Below are 18,896 nucleotides of genomic sequence, written 5' to 3'. Positions count from 1 at the left end.
TCCCCTGTAGCGAACTAGGGCATCAGTAGGGGCAGTTGAAGACCCAGCGCCCACGCAGCCTAGATTGTTTTCTTTCGGGTGATGTCCACCATTTCAAAAGTCAGCCATGATTGTGAAAAGAGCCAGAAGAAACCAGTGTCCTAGAGCGCCTCCGAGTCACAGCAGCGTAGCACCATGTCCTTGTGGGTTTTCGATGGCTGAGTTTGGGGAAGGCTTTCTTCTGAGGCACCTGCTACTGGACAAGAACCTCCCACCCTTCAGTGAGCAGCCAAGCACATTACCCTTTTGTACTTGGTGACACAGGGGTGAAGCTTTGGGCTTCAGACAGCAAGGTCAACAGTTCAAAACCACCAGCTACTCCTCAAGAGAAAGGTGAGACTTTCTACTACTGCAAAGAGTTAATAGTCTTGGAAACCCACAGGGGCATTTCTACCCTGTCCTAGAGGATCAGTGTGAGTCGGCATCAATTCGATGGCAATGTGACCATCCAGGGACTTTACCATGAGACTACCTGAGGAGGGGAGCGGGTATTAACTTTTTAAGTGATTTAGTCTTTATTTTAGAATTAATTTTCATGGTGCAAACTATAGAAACACTGAGGGGAAATCACCTTAATCCTAGTAGACAGGCTCCTTTCAGACTTCTGAGGGAGAAAGATGCAGCTGTCCTCTCCCGTGAAGATTGAGAGTCTCGGAAACCCTATTCGGGATCACTCTGCCGTCAGAAGGAGGTTCTCTGGTGGTGGAGTGGGTTGCCCATTGGACCGTGAACGGTAAGATCTGCAGTCCGAACCCACCAGCTGCTCTGTCGGAGCAGCGTTCTACTCCCACACAGGCAGCTCTGCCCTGCCCCGAGGGCTGCTGGGGTTAGACTTGACATGACTGGGGTGAGTTTTGGATGAGGAAGAAGCAACTCAATGGTTTGGTTTGGATTTGTGGGAACTGTCAAAAACCAGCATAGGTAACGCGCAGACGCAGACGCAGGTGCAAGAGCCTGGTCTGGTGAGATTTGCTAAGGAGCATTATTTGGCCGTTCACCCGGAGCTGGAAGGTCAAGGGCTCTGGGGGTGGATGAAGGGGAAATTTGGGGCTGGATGATCTCAAAAGTATGCGAGGAGACTTTGTTTAGCATTTGATCAAGAAATGTATGGTTTTTTCCTGGCAATAATAAAATAGACTGTGAATGATATACCCAAAAGACTGTTTGGAAAAAAAAAAAAAAGAACAAAATACACTTGCAAGTATAGCTTTAGAAACATTTTTATTATTGAAAGTATTACAGGAAAAATATTTGTTCATTAATGTGAGTGTAAAATTGTCTAGCTTTGAACCCATTTTTTTCCCATTAAAATAATGGTTTTCCTAATACAGTATTTGAAACACCTGGTTTCTTAGGAGTCTATCAGAATAAAGAATAGGCTCACTCACTTGCTCTCTCTACACACACATGCATATATGTTTATGCATAGGTATGTGCATATGCATATGTATGTGTATATGCACAGATGTTTATAATTTAAAAATAAAACTAAGATTGTACTATACATATAATTTCATACTTTGCGTTCTTAATAGCACATTGTAACATTTCCCAAAGCTTTAGTCTTAAAAATATGGTCTTGAATGGCTACCTAAAGGATTCCATTAAATGGATGAAACACATATTTTGCCCACTGTCCTATTCAATACTTCAAGTTCTATTATAAAAATGCTGTCATGAACATGTAACACATGACTCAGTCCACGTTGCTTATTGTTTTCTTACAATGAATACTAGGACTTTAGTTACCCCATGGTGTTTTGATGAGCAGTACTGATAGTGTGTGTGACTCCCGACCCCACCATGATGCTTGGCATTCAGTAATTGGTAGCTATAAATAGGGAATCCAATAACCAACAGGCCAATTCGCCACAGCTGGGAGTCAGGAGAGAAAGGGTTCCCCTGGACCAGGGCATGATGATGTAACTGGACAAAAAAGGAGGGCGGGAAGGGACCTCTCTTTTGCTTTCATCCTAAGACAACAACCCTGCCATCCCCAATGTCCTTGCAGACATGACCCCTGCGGTCCTTCAAGTCCTGCTATAAGCACACTTTGCTGAAGGAAGCGCAGGAAGACCAGGAAGGCCAGGTGCCACTGGAGACGGGCTTGATTCAGAGCCTCCACGCAATTGAAAGCGGTGATTAGAGAACAGGGAGCTTCAATCACTGTGTTCTCGGAGGTGATTTATTACCTAGTCTCACCCCAGGTGGAAAGAAAGGAAAAAGGAAATGAAATTGAAACAAAATAAGATAAGCAGCTCACAGCACGTCTTCCCATAGGGCACCGTGCAATGAGAAGGCAGCAAGGGAGGTTTTCAAAACACAGGCACTGGGACTCTGACACACCTCTGCCGAGGCCCCAGGGCTGCTCTCCGGTTTGGGGGGGTGGGACAGGGAGGCTGAGAAGGGGCTCCCCTTTCGGATGAACCTGCCTAGGTCTGCAGATCCCGTGGCATGTCCATAGGGTGGTGGGCTTGATTACTGAGTACAATTTGGTCACGTGGATGCCCTTGGATGAATAAGGGGTAGTGGGGTGCTGGGGAGAAGCTGTGAGTCCTAATAATGACAATCATTTTCTTATGTGTGCCACAAGCTGGCCCAGGAGGCCCCCCCGGAGGCGGCGGTCCAGAACCTCTATGGGTCGCAGAGGGCAGCAAGAATCCGCGCTGGGCCTCCTGCGTGCGGAAGGCAGGCGGGCCGGGAGGCTGGTTAAAACCCCATCTGACTCCGCAGAACTCACCGAGTGTGTTCTCTCTGGCAAAACGATAGAAGCCTGTCCGTCTACAGGAGGCTGATCTCTGGTCCAAGAAAGGTGGGTTCGCTAAGGGGGCGTCCGTCCATTCCTTGGGGGCTGAAGGCAAGGAGCCTCGTTTTATTTCCTTCTTTCTCTCCATCTGCGCTGCCTTCTAGCTCACGGGCCTGTCTCCGGGGGCTGTTCCTGCCCTTCCCGATGCCACCTCCCGGGAGTACGAGGGTCCCAAGGGCCAGTCCCCTCTGGAGGGGGGCGTCCCGCGCGCTAGTCCTCGGGGATGGGCGTGTTGCAGTTGCCGTGGTAGATCTTGACGTGGCCCTCACACCGGAAGTAGGCCTCGAAGACGTCCCGGTAGCCGTGGTCCCGCCACCAGGTGCAGAGCTGCCGGTTCCAGGCGCAGTCCAGCACGTGGAAGAGCTCGGGGTGCTCCATGCCGATCATGGTGAAGAAGTCCTGGTCCCCGAGGTGGCCGCGGAAGTGGTACTTGTCGGCCAGCTGCCGCACGCGCTCCGGCTCCAGCAGGCGGCCGTAGAGCGGGGACTGGCGCATGGCGTCCAGGTGCAGCAGCACCACCCCGCTGTTGAAGCCCGGGAGCCCCTCGGGGGGAGGGTCCCCGACCCGGGTCTGGGGGTTTTCATGGCGAAACTGCCAGAAGGTGTGCCTGGAAGGGGACAGAGAACAGGGTTAGGTCAGGGTCGCCATCCCGACCCCTCCTGGTAGCGGACGTCTTCACGCCTGTGGGTGGCCACCGCACAGAGGGGGCTAAGCTGCCTTTGGACAACCGGGCAGCAGAGAGAGAGAGAAGCAGCTCCGAATGGTGACAGGGAAAGAGGTGGGACTCCCCAAAGAGCTTTCGGGCTGGTTTAGGGGAATGCCGCCTGAACTTCCAGTCCTCGGTTCTGCTTGGAAATCCACACACGTTCCCAGATACAGAGCCCCCCTGTCCTCTAGCTGAGCACACCCCTCTGCAGAGGAAAAGCAGGCCCCAGGAGTAGCCCAGGTGACGCCACTGTGTCCTCGGACCTCGTCCACATCGAGTCAGAGAGAGTGTGAGTGAGTGAGTGTGCGAGTGTGTGTGTATGACAGTGCGTGAGTGTATAAGTGTATGAGCGAATGTTTATGAGTGTGAACATGAGTGTATGAGTGTGAGTGTGCATATGTGAATAGTGTGTGTATGTGTAGGAGTGTGTGTGTGAGTGTATGTGTATGAGTGAATGAGTGTGAGTGTGTGTGTATGCGTGAGTATAGTGTGTGTATGTGTATGAGTGTGTGCGCACGCGCACATGTGTAAGGGGAGAACTCCGGCCCACAGGGTGGTCATAGCAGCCCCGGCAGAGCCTGGGGGCAGGAGGGAGGGCTCGAGGGTCTACTCCTTGTTCAAGCTGGGGACCCAAGAGGCGCTGAGCCCCAACCTCGGGCGCCAGGACCAACGTCAGCCGGGAAGCACCCCACCTGATCGTCAGTTAGAAGCAAGGGCAGGGCACGACACCCTTCCAGGGCGCTCTTTGGGAACATAATCCCCAGCGCCACTGCTCTCCTCACAAAGAGGCAGTTTATCACCAAGAGGGAAAGACCAGGTGTGAGGCGCCGGCACCCTGTGGGCGGAAAGAAGCACAGGAGGTGCAGGAAATGGGACAACGTGCTGCCTGGCTCGCAGAAGACATGCGCTGGACCAATGATCCGCTCAGGACAAAATGGCTTCCAGCGTGCCCTTCTTCTCAGCCCTCTGAGTACCCAGAGTGGAGTGGAAAACCGCAGGGCCCCTGTGCCTCCCGAAGGCCTCACACCGGCCTTGGGCAGAGAGAACGAGATAAGGGGTGTGGACGCGATTGTTGCTAAAGCAACGGCTCTCTTATCCATCGGGAAGCAGGGAAACGAGACACCACCAATTCCTCACCCACACCTGCAAAGCACCGTCTGCAGGGCTTTCTCACGCTACCTTCTCCCCCTCTCTCCCGGGCAGCACGGGGATGCCATGACCTCCATCGTCACAGGGTAGTCGGCTGCACAGCTCCTCAGCTGGTCTGGGCAGGGTCCCAACTCCAGCCTCAAGCTCCTATGCTCTAGGGAGCCTTCCCCGGCTGGCCACCACACACTCCGCAGGCTGCTGTTCCAAACAGCAGCATGTGGGTTGAATCCTGCTCTTTACATTTGGCGGGCCACCCCAAGGCCAGGGCTATGGGGATCCAGGGGCACAGCTGCTGCAGAGGCACAGCTGAGAGGTGCCCCAAAGTGGCCCACAAGAGCCCTCGGGGCCCAGCGTTCAACCACACACTCACAGGCCCTGCCGTGGCACCAGTTGGGGTGGTTGCTCTGGGACCACTGTCTGACTCCAGGTTGTCATGCGTCCTGGGACTTCTAGAAGTTTCTCTGATTAACTTCACATGTGTACAATAGCCCCTAGTACCTCACTCACCGCCTGGGTTTGGGCCTGTGCAGGATTGTGCCCCATCTTCCATGGTCATCTAGAGACCCATGCTGGAAGCGAGGAGAGAGCTTTTCCCACCTTAGAAAAAATCCCCAGGAGACGCATGGCCCCAACACAGACGGAGTCCCCCTAGTCTTCAAGGGCATTCTTCTAGTTACGAGGAATGTTTGAAATTCTTTTGTATCGAGTATATCCCGATTTATCATCTTCAAAAAGATGGCAGAAAACACCTGAGCACACGAGGAAAGGGAACGATTAAAAATGCCAGTGCTCAGAAGCAAATCCATCTTACTGGGAAGGGGCATTTGAAATCATGTTTCACGGTGCCGTCCTTCCTCTTAGATCTGTCATTGTGGCTGCTGCCAAGGTCACTCCATGGGGCTCTCATCCAGAGGGCCTGGCCACTCCTCTCCTGGACACCCCGCATCCCCCGCCCTCTCGCTTCGCTGGTGCTATTCTCCTGGGCTGGCAAACTAGCTCGGAGGCCTCCACTTTCACTTCCAAAGAGGAGAACACATGCCGACTCGGGGGCAGTCTGCACCAGGTTCCTCTGGAAGGTTCTAGAAGCCTGTGCTAATCCAGAGGCTGTGGCCAAGCTGCAAGTGCAGGGCAAAGAAGGCTCCCCTGAGGTTTGAGGACCACAGCACAGGCTGCATACCACCCCCTCCCCCAGATTGGCCAAAACTGTGTGTCAGAGATCAGAGCAAGTCTCTGAGAAGCCAGCGAGGCGGGGCCTGCATATAGTCTACTCAGCCAGGTCACAGCAGGGCGCGTGGTTTCCCTAGGTTCATGCCATGTGCCGTCAGCCCTTGTTGACTGGGAAGGGACCCTGTTTTCCAGTCCAGCAAGAAGAAAGGCCAGCTGAAGAGTGGCCCTTGGCTGTGGTCTCACCAGGCCCTGCAGGTGACCTGAGGTGGTTCTGGCCCAGAGCGCTCCAGGGCTATTCTCAGACCAGTGACACAGCTTCTCAGTCCTCCAAGTGCTACCCTTCATTGCCTAGGGGACCCATGCCCTGTGGTATCAAACTGGAGTGCCAGGGCCCCCTGCCAAGCCCTACACTGCCCACCTCCCAACACATTCCTTCCTGCGAGGCTCCCCAGAGGGTGTCCGCATCTCCAACAGCAAGGCTGGAAGCAGGATTGGACAGAGCGAGCGAGAAGTGCTCCCCACACGGTCCTCCTACAGAGGCTCCTAGTAGCACTGAGCGAGGCTCCTCAGGGAACCACAGACTGTCAGAGCCTGACAACGTCTAGGGACTAGTGAGTGCTTGTTCCCATTTTACAGATGAGGAAGCTGAGGCTCAGAAACTGCTCTGCCCACAGTCACACAGCTGAAAGGCAACCCTACCCTCCCAGGCCAATCAATTTGTACCTTTCCACAGATACCTCATTCAGAGAAGATACCTACCCTCACCTCACCCCTGCCCTAGCTCCTGTGGCCAGGGGGCAGTCCCGTGTGAACGGCAGGGGCCTTCCACTCCAGCAGGATAGCTTCCTCCCTGCCAGCATGCCTGCACCTGCAAAGGCAGCTGGACACCCCTGGCTGGCTGGCCTTACCGGGGCACCAGGAGGGAATAGAGCAGGCAAAGGCCTGACCTCACGAGACATGTGTCTGATTTCAAGCACCAGCCCTGTTGGCAGACCTGACACCAGGGCTGGGAACAGGTCCCCTCTGCTTCAACCTCCTGCTGAGAACTTACCTTCCCACACCCACAAGATTCTTCTGAACCAAAAAATCCCAAACCTACTGCCATTGAGTTGATTCCTGATTTATAGTGACCCGATATAGGATTTGGGGGTTTTAAATCTTCACGGGAACAGACTAAACTGAAAAACAAACAAATTCACTGTCATCCAGTCAATGATGACTCACAGCATGCCTATAGGGCAGAGTAGAACTGCCCCTGAGGGTTTCCAAGACTGTAACTCTTTACGGGATGAGTGGCTGGATCCCAACTTTGACCTTGCAGTGAGCTGCCCCATGTGCAGCCCCTACAATAGCCTTCCCATTTTGCCTACAAGATCACTGCGGCCCAATAAGTAGACTCAAACCAAACCAATTGCTGTGGAGTCAACCCGACTCATATTGACCCTATGGGACAGAGTGGTCCTGTCCGACTGGGCTCTCAAGACTGTACATCTTTATGGGAGCAGACTGCCCACCTTCCTCCCATGGGGCTGCCAGTGGGGTGAGCCGCTGGCCCTCTGGTGAGCAGCTGGATACTCACCCACACCGCCAGAGCTCCCTGCAGGGTCTCCACTAGGTCGGAATACTCCAGGAGTCCTCCTCTCTTGCCAGGCAGCCCTCAGACCATGCCCTGGCCCCAGCCCCAGTCAGGAGCTTCACTAAACCAGCAATAATGATGGAGAATATTATGACAGCTCATCTTCACTGATGTTCTTATCACCCACAGACCCGGAGGTCTTCTGTGGGACCCATAACAGCCCTTAGCAAGTGCCTGGCCCCTGCTCCCCAGTGGGCTGAGGCTGAACAAGCCAGGTGGGTTGGGAGGCCTGTCCAGAAATGTGCCAGAAAAGGAGTCTCCATGCACTGGAAATGCAGAGGGGTACAGAAATTTGAGTGTAGGGGATAGAGGTCAGCAGCACAGGTCATCCAGCAGAGAACAGTCCAGAAGGCAGCCCTAAGTGAGAACTTCGTGGTCACCAGAGAGCACTCTGGGCCGGGTGAGAGAACCATGGGGCGAATACCCACATATCTAACAGAGTGCCTACTGGCCCAGCAGACTGGGCAGCACGCCGAGCACTGCCTTGCCCTCAGGAAACTGCTGCGACGGGGTGAGATGAGCCCACATGAGGGATGGAGAAGGAGGCTGCGGCCTGGACTCAAGGCTAGCTGTTGGCACCACTGGGCCACCTGAGGCCTTAAGAGCTCAGCTGTCAAAGGGGTGTAGCTGTCGCGAGACTCTGGGAGCAACTGAGTATGAAAGGCAGTGCACAAAGTCCTGCCCAGCACCCTGCCCATGGGGAGAGGCCCTGCCCCACTGTGGCACTCAGACACAGAGCAGATGCTGGGCCCTGCCCAGTCTCTTCTCAGGGTGTGGTGGCACCTAGAGACTAACCCTCACCCACCCAGCTGGCCGTCTGGAGGTTTCTGTTTCGACACAATTTCCTGCTTCAGGGACTCTGGAGTGGCAAGAGTGGCCCACATTGCCTGTCTTCTTCCCAAAGCTACACGGGCACAGCAAACTCACCGCCGTGACCCCTGTGACATCTGCCCCAGAACTGCAATGGTACACAGCCGACTACACTCACAATTGGAAAGGGTCACTCACCCACCACACCCCAAATCCCTCTGTTTTCTGGAGTCCCCTGTAAGGGACCCTGTTCCACCTGCGGACTGCCCGGGGGCAGGGCACAGATTGTGTCCCTCAGGGGAGGCTGCTCATGCGTGCTCACGCACGTGCACACACAGAGCCGTCTCCGCCAGCCCCATCATCAGCCTGGCTGCTTCTGATCCCTCTGTCAGCAGGGCCCATCCTTGCCCTTGTAGGACCTGCTCTTCTTTGTCTTTTTTTTCCCAAGTCATTTTATTGGGGGCTCGTACAACTCTTATTACAATCCATCCATCCATCCATTGTGTCAAGGGGCCTGCTCTTTCACCCACCCCTGGCTATTCTATAGACCACCAGTCTCTCCTGGTTCTCCTGGCCCCGACCCAGTCTAAACTTCCTCTACCAGTACCTCCCAGCATGCTGAGAACCCTGCAGTGCTGAAAACTGCAGAGGCTGAGAACTTGGAAATGCCTTCAAAGGAGGGGAGACGCAGAAGCGGAACAGGCAGGTATTAGAGTACATGGATGGGAGGTGGAAGCATGGGCAGGGGGCAGAGGGGAGAACCCTGATAAAGAGGGGGAGCTGGATGTGTCTGTCTGCTTGGGGGCAAGCATTGGAGATGCCAGAGGAAGAGAGATTGGAGAACAAGAAACATGGGGGGCAGGCTGGCAGGTTACGTTTGAAACCACCAGCCGCTCCACAGGGAGAAAGATGGGGCTTTCTACTCCCATAAAGTCACCTTCTTGGAAACCCACAGGGGCAGATCGACCCAGTTCTGTAAGGGTCACTAAGAGTCGGAATCAACTTGATGGCCTTGAGTTTGTTTGTTTTGTTTTATTTAGTGATTACTGACTTAGCTTAAGTTCTTCAGTGTACTAATGTATTTAAACTACCAAATCAGGCATGCACTATGGTGTCTATCTTATAGATAAGTATGGGAGAGAGAGAGAGAGAGAGAGAGAGACTATCTGGCCCCGCTCAGGAAAGGGATAGAAGCAGACAGAAGAGGTTGGCATGAGAAAGGAAGGCTGGGGACATGTCTGAGGCCAAAGCAGGGATGCAGACCAGGGCAGGCGGGGAGATGGCGCGTCAGTTCTGAAGTGAAGATTGACCCCTGCTGCCAGGGGGCTGGTTCCAACTCACGGAACCCCCTCTGTTGCATAAGAGAAGGGCTTCCTGGACTTGGGGCGGGGGTAGGAGGGGGAGCTATCATCTAAGCAGCAGGAGACGGACGGGCCTCTCTCCCATGGTCCCGCTGGGTGGGTTGGAACTGTCCAGCCTTTAGGACAGTTGTCCAGTGCAGGAACAACTGAAACGCCTCCATGGTGAAGAACGCTCCCTTTCAGGAAGGTAAGAAGAGGTAACCTCTGCGGAGAAGGGGCTGGGATGCAAACAAGGGTTTGAGAAAGGCAGAAGGAGCCCACAAGGACCCCTGTGAGCGATACAAGGGATCCCTGAGAGAGGAAGGCGAAGATGTGCCAAGGAGCCCCGGGCTCGATGGCCATGCATCTGATTCACCTTTAAGATGTGGGGGTCTCAAATTTTAAGTGGCTGCATGTATGCATGAATGAAGAAAGGAATGAATAAACCCCCAATCAAGCCCACTGTCATCAAGTCAATCCCAACACAGGGTGACTTTGTGTAGGGTTTCTTAAGCTGCGATCTTTCCTGGAGCTGTCAGCCTCGTCTTCGTCCCCTGCAGTAGCAGATAGGCTTGAACAATAATCAACCTTGCAGGAGCAGCCCCAGGCCTCACCCACAGTGCCATGAGACAGGGTAAAATCAGAGGTGGATATGGAAGGGAAGTGGTAGAAAAGGCAGTTGGCAGAGAGCAATGCCCTGAGCTCTGTGGGCTGGAGCCGTGGGAGGAGGACCACCTATGGAGAAGCTGATGCTGAAGGGTCTTCTGGGGGGGCTGGCTGAGAGGTCTCCCTGTAGGTGAGGACAGAGAGGGCAGGCAGCACGGCCAGTCCCACACGCTCGGGAATCTTGCCCAGGCAGGAATGAGGAGGGCTGTGTGGAGGCCCGAGCCCGGTGCTCACAGGCCTCTGGACACTGTCCTTTCCACCTCTGGCCCCTGGAAGATGCCCAGTCTCTGAGCACTGTAGCTTGTCCATCCTTGTTAGGTGCAGCCCCAGGACAGCACCCGGAGATCACAGCCGCTGCAGCTGGCAGGCAGGGCAGGTGAGGAGGGCGTGCCCTTGGCCTGCCCTGGGTGGTCTGGCCCCAGCTCAGTTCCACAGAATTGTCCTTTCGCTGAATTGAGGTTGGCAGAGTGACCTTCCTCAGGGTGAAGGTAAAGCTGGAAAGAGTCACCTTCAGAATGGCTCACTGCCCCCACAGCCCCACAGGACTAGGGGACACACGGTGGGGGCCTTTTCCGGCACAGCGAGCAGACCCCAGGCGCGTGCACTGAGAGTGCAGGGGAGGGGTGTGTGTGGAATTTAACCTTGCGTCTGAATGTAACTGAATCAAATCCACATCCACCCAGGCCAGTGCCCTTCACCTTCAAAGAGGGGACATTCCAGCCCTGGAGCAGACATGGCAGAAACCACCTGGGAGTGGTTCACCGGGTCACAAAGGCGCAGGCAGGGTAGTGAGGCTCAGCCGCAGGAAGGGCCACCCAGGGGCAGAAAAATAGGGTCCTTCTCAAGCCCAGAAGGAACTGTGAGCCTTCATGGTCCATCTGAGCTGACCCTGCTGGCTGTTCCACACATTTGTGACATAGCTTTTGGGCAAGGGCGGGAACCGAAATCCTCCCGGGAAACACACACTGAGGGCCGCCCTGCCCTGCATGCCTCAGACTTGGCTGAGCGCGGGGCACCTGGTCGCGTCCCATTCCCAGAGCTGCACGCCTCGTGAGCTCCTGGGTCAGGCTGCTGCGGGGGCTGCGGCAGCTACCCCGGGACCAGTCTCGGAAGAAAACAAGCACATGCGCTGATATTTTCATAAGCAGACGGGAAACACTTTCATCTTGAAAGTAGCCATAAAATCGGTGGCCTCGTCGCCAAGGCCATTTTTCACTCACAGGGACCCCATACGGGGGCTGCCTGGTCGGGCCCTCGGCGGTCATCTTTCCGGGAGCAGGCGGCCATGTCTTTCTCCCAAAAGCTGCTGGGAGGGTTCGTACTGCCGACCTTGGGGTTAGCAGCTGAGCACTTACTTGTCCGCTGTGCCACGAGGGCTCCTTGGTGGCCAGGAGCTAGTTGCAAGGTTTCATACACAGGCTGTGCTAATCAGGCAGCGTCCTTTTCAGCTCTGAAAGGGGCTCTCTGCTAGGACTAGGATTTCGGTTTGGGAACCTCGAGGACTCATCAAATCACCACTGGCCTTCATGGGCCTGGGCAGAGAGCTGCAGGGGAAAGCTTCCCAGGAGCAGCTTGCTTACTGGGCACCAGGAAAGAGCACCCAGCTCTGTCACCTCGGGCCCCCAGGGATGAGCAGTCAGCCTGGGCTGTGTGCAGGAAGGTGGGTCTATATTAGTTTGACATTGTTTGGCAAATAAAGGACAGGGGCCCACAGGGCTGAAGACAGACTGACAGGGTTTCAATCCTGGTCCTCTGCTTCCTAGTTTGGAAAAGGTACTAACTGTGCAGCTTCTTATCTGAAAACAGGGCTGATGAGCAGATTGAATGAGGTGTTCCTTGTTGCTATTGAGCCGGCCCAGCTCATGACAACCCCTAGTTAACAGAATGCACGGTGCCTTGGCTGCTATTCTCAGGCTCGTTGGTATGTTGGGGAGCATCCATTGGCAGTGCCTACGACCAAAGAGACTCATCATCCATCCACAACGAACAGCATTCGGTTGCCATCCACTGATTCTCAGAAGTAGATGACTAGGTGTTTGGGTTTTGTTTTTGTTCTTTCTAGTCTGTCTTAGTCTAAAAGCTCCACTGAAATCTGTCCATCACGGGCGACCTTCCTGGCATTTGAAATGGGAATAGCTTCTAGCACCTTAGCAGCATGCAAGCCACCACACTGCAGCAGACTGACAGCTGGGCTGGGGGGTGGGGGTAAGCAGGGCAGTTAGGAGATAATGCAGGTAAAATGCCCAATGCATGCAGATGACACCTACATGTCACGTTGGATGAGAAGAAGTAGCGTGGATAGTCTGTGTCAAACATACATGCTTCCCACCACCTCATTTGTGGCTGGCAGCCTAGCCCTGAACCCAGGTGAGCTAGCTCTGACCCTAAGGCAAAACCTTAAAGCTGCAAAAGCCTACAGGTACCACCCAGGAACAGAGTGAAAGTATCGTGCCAAGGTCGCCAGCTAGGATATGACAACTCCTCTGTGCTAGGGCATTACAAAGCTGCCTTGGACATTTCTCCCCCAGGTGAGCCGGCAGCCTCTGTCTGCTTTGTCTTCTGCTTTCCAGAGAAGACCACACTTTTTTTAGGTTCAGTGCAAACCCAGTTTTTCCTCTTAAATATTTAGTCTTTGCAGCTTGATCTCACCTCCAGTACATTTAACTTTATTCAAGGATGCTGTCTGCAAAATCCCAATCACAAGACTCCAGCAGCCTTGGAAACGAAATACGAGGCTCCCATTCAATCTATTGGTTGACCCATGGGTCGGGGCCCCAGACTCGCAGGGCATGGGCGCTGTGGAATGAATCACAGGCAGACGCTTGTCCTGGGACAACCATTCATAGAAAGCAGAGTCCTGGTGGCCAGACAGCCCGAGGTTCAAATATGGAGCCCTGGTGGTGCCGAGGGTTAGCCATCGGGTTGCAAACTGCAAGGTCGGCAGCAGTTCAAACCCACCAGCCACTCCGAGGGAGAAAGATGAGGCTGTCTGCTTCTGGAAAGATTGACAGCCTCGGAAATCCTTACAGGCTCCCTGTGAAGTGCATCAACCTGATGGCAGTGGGTTTGACGCTTTGTTTTCCTCAGCCTTTTAGACCAGTGGGGACAATGGACAGGTTAATGAGTTTTGCCACACTTCCGTTTTTTCATACAATGGAACTACTTACGTTCTACAAAATTATTGTGACGTTCAGACAGATAATGTAATAGGTAAGTGGTCTGTAACCTGGATAGGCCTGGTCTGATTTGAGAAACTTGTTATGAAATAACTCTGTAACCATAAGAATCTGCAATAAATGCTTCCCAGAAATTATTCCAGGGAAAAGTTAACTTCTCCCAAATAACTGCCTGGCTTTTGCTTTTATTTTTAAAATCAAGTGAAACTACGAGACTGTATTTAGCCATAACGGACAGCTCAGAACACGTGTGAAGTGCAGGTGCAGAAATAATACGATCACAGTCTCCTGGTACTATTGTGGGTTTCTTCCTCGTCCACCATATAGCTCCTCCTCTCTTATTGAACTGGATTGTGAACATCTTGAAGCATAGCCTACATCAGAAAAGAGGATTAAAAATGATAAGCATATGGCCTGGTGGATTTTCAAGGGGATACATCTGAGAACCACCAGCCAGCTCAAAGGACACGACAGTACCATTATCTAAGACCCCTTCTCAAGTCCCCAAGCAGTCACCAGGCCCCTCCACCCCAAAAGAGAAGTACTGTATTACTTTGCCTCCAGTTGCAAACACTGGTTTTTCTTGCTTTTGAACCTCATATAAATCGAATAGATTCTGTGTATACGCTATTGTATATGACTCTTTTTGTTCAATAACGGTATTGGAGTGTGATTCAGGTATGCTTTGGTGTGCGGCAGTAGCTCATTCTATGGCTGTGTAGCATTACACTGTATACATCTATCAGTCTGTTCTCTATCGATCTGTTCTCTCATTCTACTGTCTATCTCTCTAGGAAACCTCTTGGTGTTTACAAAGTCATTACTATGCACACACCTCTACATTTCTTTGGATTGTGATCAGTATGCTATTCTATTGAGTATGTACTTAGATTGCTTACAAGTTAACCTGTGGCAGATAATGCCAAACAGTTAAAAAAATTTTATATCAATTTGCATCCTTCCTCAGGTCACAGAGATATTCTCCTATGCCGTCTTCTAGAAGCTCTAGTTGTTTGTTTTTCACCTTTAGGTCTATCATCTACTGAATCAAGATGGGTTCCTTTTCTGAATCGCTAGCCCTGTGGGTTTCGGAGACTAACCCTTTACGGGTCCCATTTACAGGAACTATCCAGAACATGGAAACCTAAGTTGACCAGTGGCTACCAGAGGCAGCCAGGTGGGGGGAATGTGGAGTCACTCTTTATTCAGTGGATGAATGCACCAGATGGTGGACACAGTTAATGTGGCTGAGGTGTAATGTCAACTTTGTTGGAATGGTTCTGTGAGATGGATGTCACCTCAGTCAAACTAAACACACATACACACACCCCACACAGACACACAAACGTCCCTTGGGTATAGTGTTCTTGTGGTCCAGCAGAACCCTGAAGACAGCACATTTTGACTCTTAGTTCTTAGGAAAGAAGTTTCTCTGCTGATTCCCAAGGCAGCAATTCCAACCAAGGTCAGGATGGAAGTGCAGAAAGCCACTCCCAAATTCTCTCAATCGACGACAACCTCCAGCGTCTGTGGTGCACCTGGGCGGTTCACCTGGGTGAAGGAGCCCTGTGGGATTTACATCACTCAATTGCTCTGAACTGCCCTGGATGAGGGCAAGTAAGAAAAGGCACTACTGCCCTTTGAGAGTTCAAGTTGGGGATGAAAGAGGCTATGCAGTCCCTACAGAAGAGTTCAGAGAAGAAGTACGGGTTTGAGAGGAAGAATATCTGGATCTGTTCCTTGGCTCCCTCCCCTTCTGATCATGGAAGCTAGGGGTGCCCCTGGCCCCTCTGCACGTCTTGGGGTTGGTGCACTCGGTTAGAGAATGCCAGGCCCCATCCCCAGGCCCTGCTGACTCAGCTCCAAGCTATCCAGTGACGTCACAGAGAAAGGGAGCTCCTGGTGTACCTCCTAGCTGTGGGAGCCCTGCCCTGCAGTGGGGCTGGCCTGCAATCTACATATAAAGAGCCAGACGGTCTATACAGTGATCACTATGGCAGGGCCCAGGAGGAGCCTGGTGGCATACTGGGTTACAAGCCAGGCTGCTAACTGTAAAATCAGCTGTTGGAACCCACACCAGCCACTCCACAGGAGAAAGGTGAAACTTTCTGTTCTCATGTAAATTTAGCCTTAAGGACCCAAAGGGGGCAGTTCTACTCTGTTCCATAGGGTCAGAGTTGGAATCGACTGGAGGCAGTGAGTTATTTCTGATACAGCAGAACCCAGGGTTGGTGCTGAAAGAGCTCTCTAATGGCCAGGCTCATTGTGACCATTCAGTCAAGGGCTGGCCTGGGGTTTTGTTCAAAGCTCATCACCCTTTGGCTGTGGTGACAACACAACCAAACACAACCACTTTGAGCATGAACTCCGATAAGAAGGGACCCGAAGAGCTTGGTGAGTGCTCTTCCCCTGCACCCCAACGTTAGTCTCCTAGGGCAGCCTCCCCTCCACCCCAACCCCCGCCTTCTGTGCTGTTCAGGCCCCATGGAATTCAGCTGTCTACAGCTCGGTGACGCTCCAAATCCAGAAAGACCCATCCTCCATTGGCTAAGCCTCCTCCAAAGGCTGCCCGGGACCCTGGGCCCAAAGTAGCTGTGTTAAACATGGTCTGCATTAATAGAGAACACCTGAGCAAACCCCGCCCACCCCAGACACCCAAACACCTGTGCTGCTCCGCCCTGCTCAGTCCCCCACAGCTGGCTGCACTGAGCACCCTGCCGGGCTGTGAACTAGTCCCTTCCGGTTCAACTCCTGGCTGAGGATGTTCAATCCACCCTTTAGCTATCCAATTGGAATCTACATTTCAAACAAGATTCCCAGAGGAAAGCACCCTCAGCCACTGTCACTGAGTTGGTTCTGACTCAGAACAGCCCCTGATTGGGTTTCTGAGACTGTAAATCTTGATTGGCGCAGCCAGCCTCTCTTTTCTTTGGGAGAGAGGCTGGTGGGTTTGAACCACTAGCCTTTCGGTAAGCAGTCAAGTACCTCCCCCAGAGTGCCACCAGGGCTCCTTGGTGGTTCTTGTAGAGATTTTTTAAATGGAGATTCTGATGGGGGATCTCTGGGGTGCCCAAGCAATCTCTAGGCTGGGAGTCCACCCGGAATAAACTGGGTTGAAGCTCTGGTGCCCTGTGGCCTCACAGCTCGGCATGTCACTGTATTAGCCTCTGCTTTTTTTTTTTTTTAAGAAAAGGAAGGAAGAAACCCCACAAAACAATCTGTCCTCCTGACAGGCCAACCCAGATCACAAGCATGCCAAGCTGGACCGTTCTGGGCACGGCATTGCCAGGAGTTTATCAGACTGTCTGGCTCAGAAAATAAACTGCTTCTCCACCGTGGTGAGGCCTGGACTCCCAGCTGCCACCCCAGCCTCCTTCCCTGGCTTGCTCTTAGCCCCAGAGACACAAGTTCAAATATCAGGACTACTACTTCCTAGGGGTGGGGCCCTCGGCCAGTTACTTAAACTCCTAGCAGGACAGTCGTCTGTAAAATTGAGATCCTTTCTCACTGGGGGTTCTTCAAAGAAAGCCGGCCGTCACGGAGTCGATTCCATTCAGGGAGGGCCCAGGCTGTCAGCCTAGAAGCATGACGCACAGGACTGACAGTGACTGGTGGTTTGGAAGGGGATCCCCAGGCTTTTTTCCCAGACTCCTCTGGGTGGACTTGGGCGGCCACCCTCCAGGGCTGCAGCCAAGCGCTTTACTGTGTGCACGGCCAAGGCCTCACGGGTCTGGCGAGGCTCACCTAAGATGCTGTCGGCAAAATGCCCGGGCGAGAGCCTGGTGCGTTCATTCAGGAAAGAAGAACTGCAATCCTACTGTGTGCTGGACACCATTAGGCCTGGCTGACAAGACTAGATGAAACCGCTCAGGTGGGAGAGACCAGCCCACAGGACATCGTGGGGTCTGGTGAGAAGAGATGTGGTGGGACAACAATGGGGACTTCCAGACACCAATGGCAAAGCCCCTTTCCCAGTCTGAGGGTCAGGGAGGAGCGGGCAGGTGGGCAGTGGGGTGTGCCAGCAGAGGCCCTGAGAGTAACTGGACCTGGCCGGGCACAGAGATGAAGGAGACGAGGTGGGCAGGGGCGGACCAGGAGGGTCTGTGGGTGCAGTGAGGAAAGCTACCTCAGAGAGATATTGGAGTTAGTAAAGGGGGTTAAAGGCCCCATGGCATGATCTACCTCCTGTGGGTGGAAGGCCACCCTGACCTGGCTGGGATGGCTCTGGGGGAGGCAGGAATGAAGGGGTGGGACCAGGCCAAAAGCAGCAGTACAGGGGAGTGAGGTGGTAGTGTTGGGGTGGAGAGGCGGTCAGCAGGGGCATGGCTGGGTCTGAGCACTGAAGGCCCGGATGCAGGAGAACTGGAGCTCCGTGCATAGGTCTGTCTGGAACACTATGGCAGCCAGCTGCAAGGCAGTAGCTACTGTGGTCATCATCGCTGCTGACAGGCTCAGTGACACCACCACCCCGCCCCCCAACCTTGTTCTCCCCTCTGGAGGAGCCTTCTCCACCCTGTGGTCCTTAGCACTGTGCTGCTGCCCATCACCCCAGATGCGCCCCCATGGCAACCTGTACTCACCCCCTCTTGCCAGGATGCCTTTGCTCAGCCCAGGACCAAGCTGGAAGGCAGGCTGGGGGTGCTATATGACCCACTGAATGACTTGGAACAAACCTGTCTTCTGGGCCTGGGCCAGCCTCACACTCTCACCCCGGCAGCTCAGGGTTGAGTGGGGGGATGGGGCATGAAAAGAGGGCCCCAGAGCTCTCCCTCCCAGTGGGTCTGGTTGCTATTTTCCATGGAGAGACTTTCCCCCTTCTAACTGGACCTGTGCCCGTCAGCCCTTCCTAGGATTCATTCAACTCCAGCCTCCACGCCACACCTTCCCGACGATGTCCCTGCATCTCGGCCAAGCCTGGCATGCTCCTCTAAAAGCAGAGAAGTGTCGGAACCAACTTCCACCTCTCCCCACCTGGGCCCCGCTCTACTCAGGCAGCTGCCCGGGTGGGCCTGGAGCTCTGTCCCAGAGTCAGTGGGGCCCGTGGGGAGAACCCAGACTTCTGAGCTCCAAGGGCACGGAGCACTGCGGTCTGGGCTTCACCAGAGCAGCCTCCTGAAACTGAGGGATGGTGACGAGCAGAAGGATAAGAACCCAGATCAAAGTCGGTGTTAACATGAGATCCAAGTGCAAACCACTCCCTGAAAAAATAATTATTGCAATAACAGTAATAACATATATTAATCTATGAGTGGATACATAGGCAGACGGGCAAGCTGAACAGGTATGAGTGGGCAGATGGCACTACACCCATGAGCATATATCGCCTTGGCAGAAGATGTTTCCACATCTGTATTTCTATGTGCTGCAAATATATCCAGGCATACAGGCGTGCACACAGGGA

The 18,896-nt window shown here is 53.5% G+C and overlaps 1 protein-coding gene across 1 annotated transcript in view; it reads right to left on the bottom strand.

Annotated features, from left to right (window-relative positions):
• Nucleotides 1–1,241: 1,241 nt before the first annotated feature.
• The window catches only part of XXYLT1 (xyloside xylosyltransferase 1), a 214,033-nt gene continuing 196,378 nt past the window's right edge, over nucleotides 1,242–18,896 (bottom strand). Inside the window, exon 6 of the mRNA XM_045287529.1 lies at nucleotides 1,242–3,452. Within this exon, the coding sequence (XP_045143464.1) occupies nucleotides 3,056–3,452 (397 nt within the window). The 3' untranslated portion in view covers nucleotides 1,242–3,055. The remainder of the gene's footprint in view (nucleotides 3,453–18,896) is intronic.

The sequence above is a fragment of the Echinops telfairi genome, unplaced genomic scaffold, assembly GCF_000313985.2.
Source record: "Echinops telfairi isolate 266 unplaced genomic scaffold, ASM31398v2 ScPeMD7_17;HRSCAF=63, whole genome shotgun sequence".
NCBI classification, from domain to species: domain Eukaryota; kingdom Metazoa; phylum Chordata; class Mammalia; order Afrosoricida; family Tenrecidae; genus Echinops; species Echinops telfairi.
This window is presented reverse-complemented; position numbering and strand designations above follow the sequence as displayed.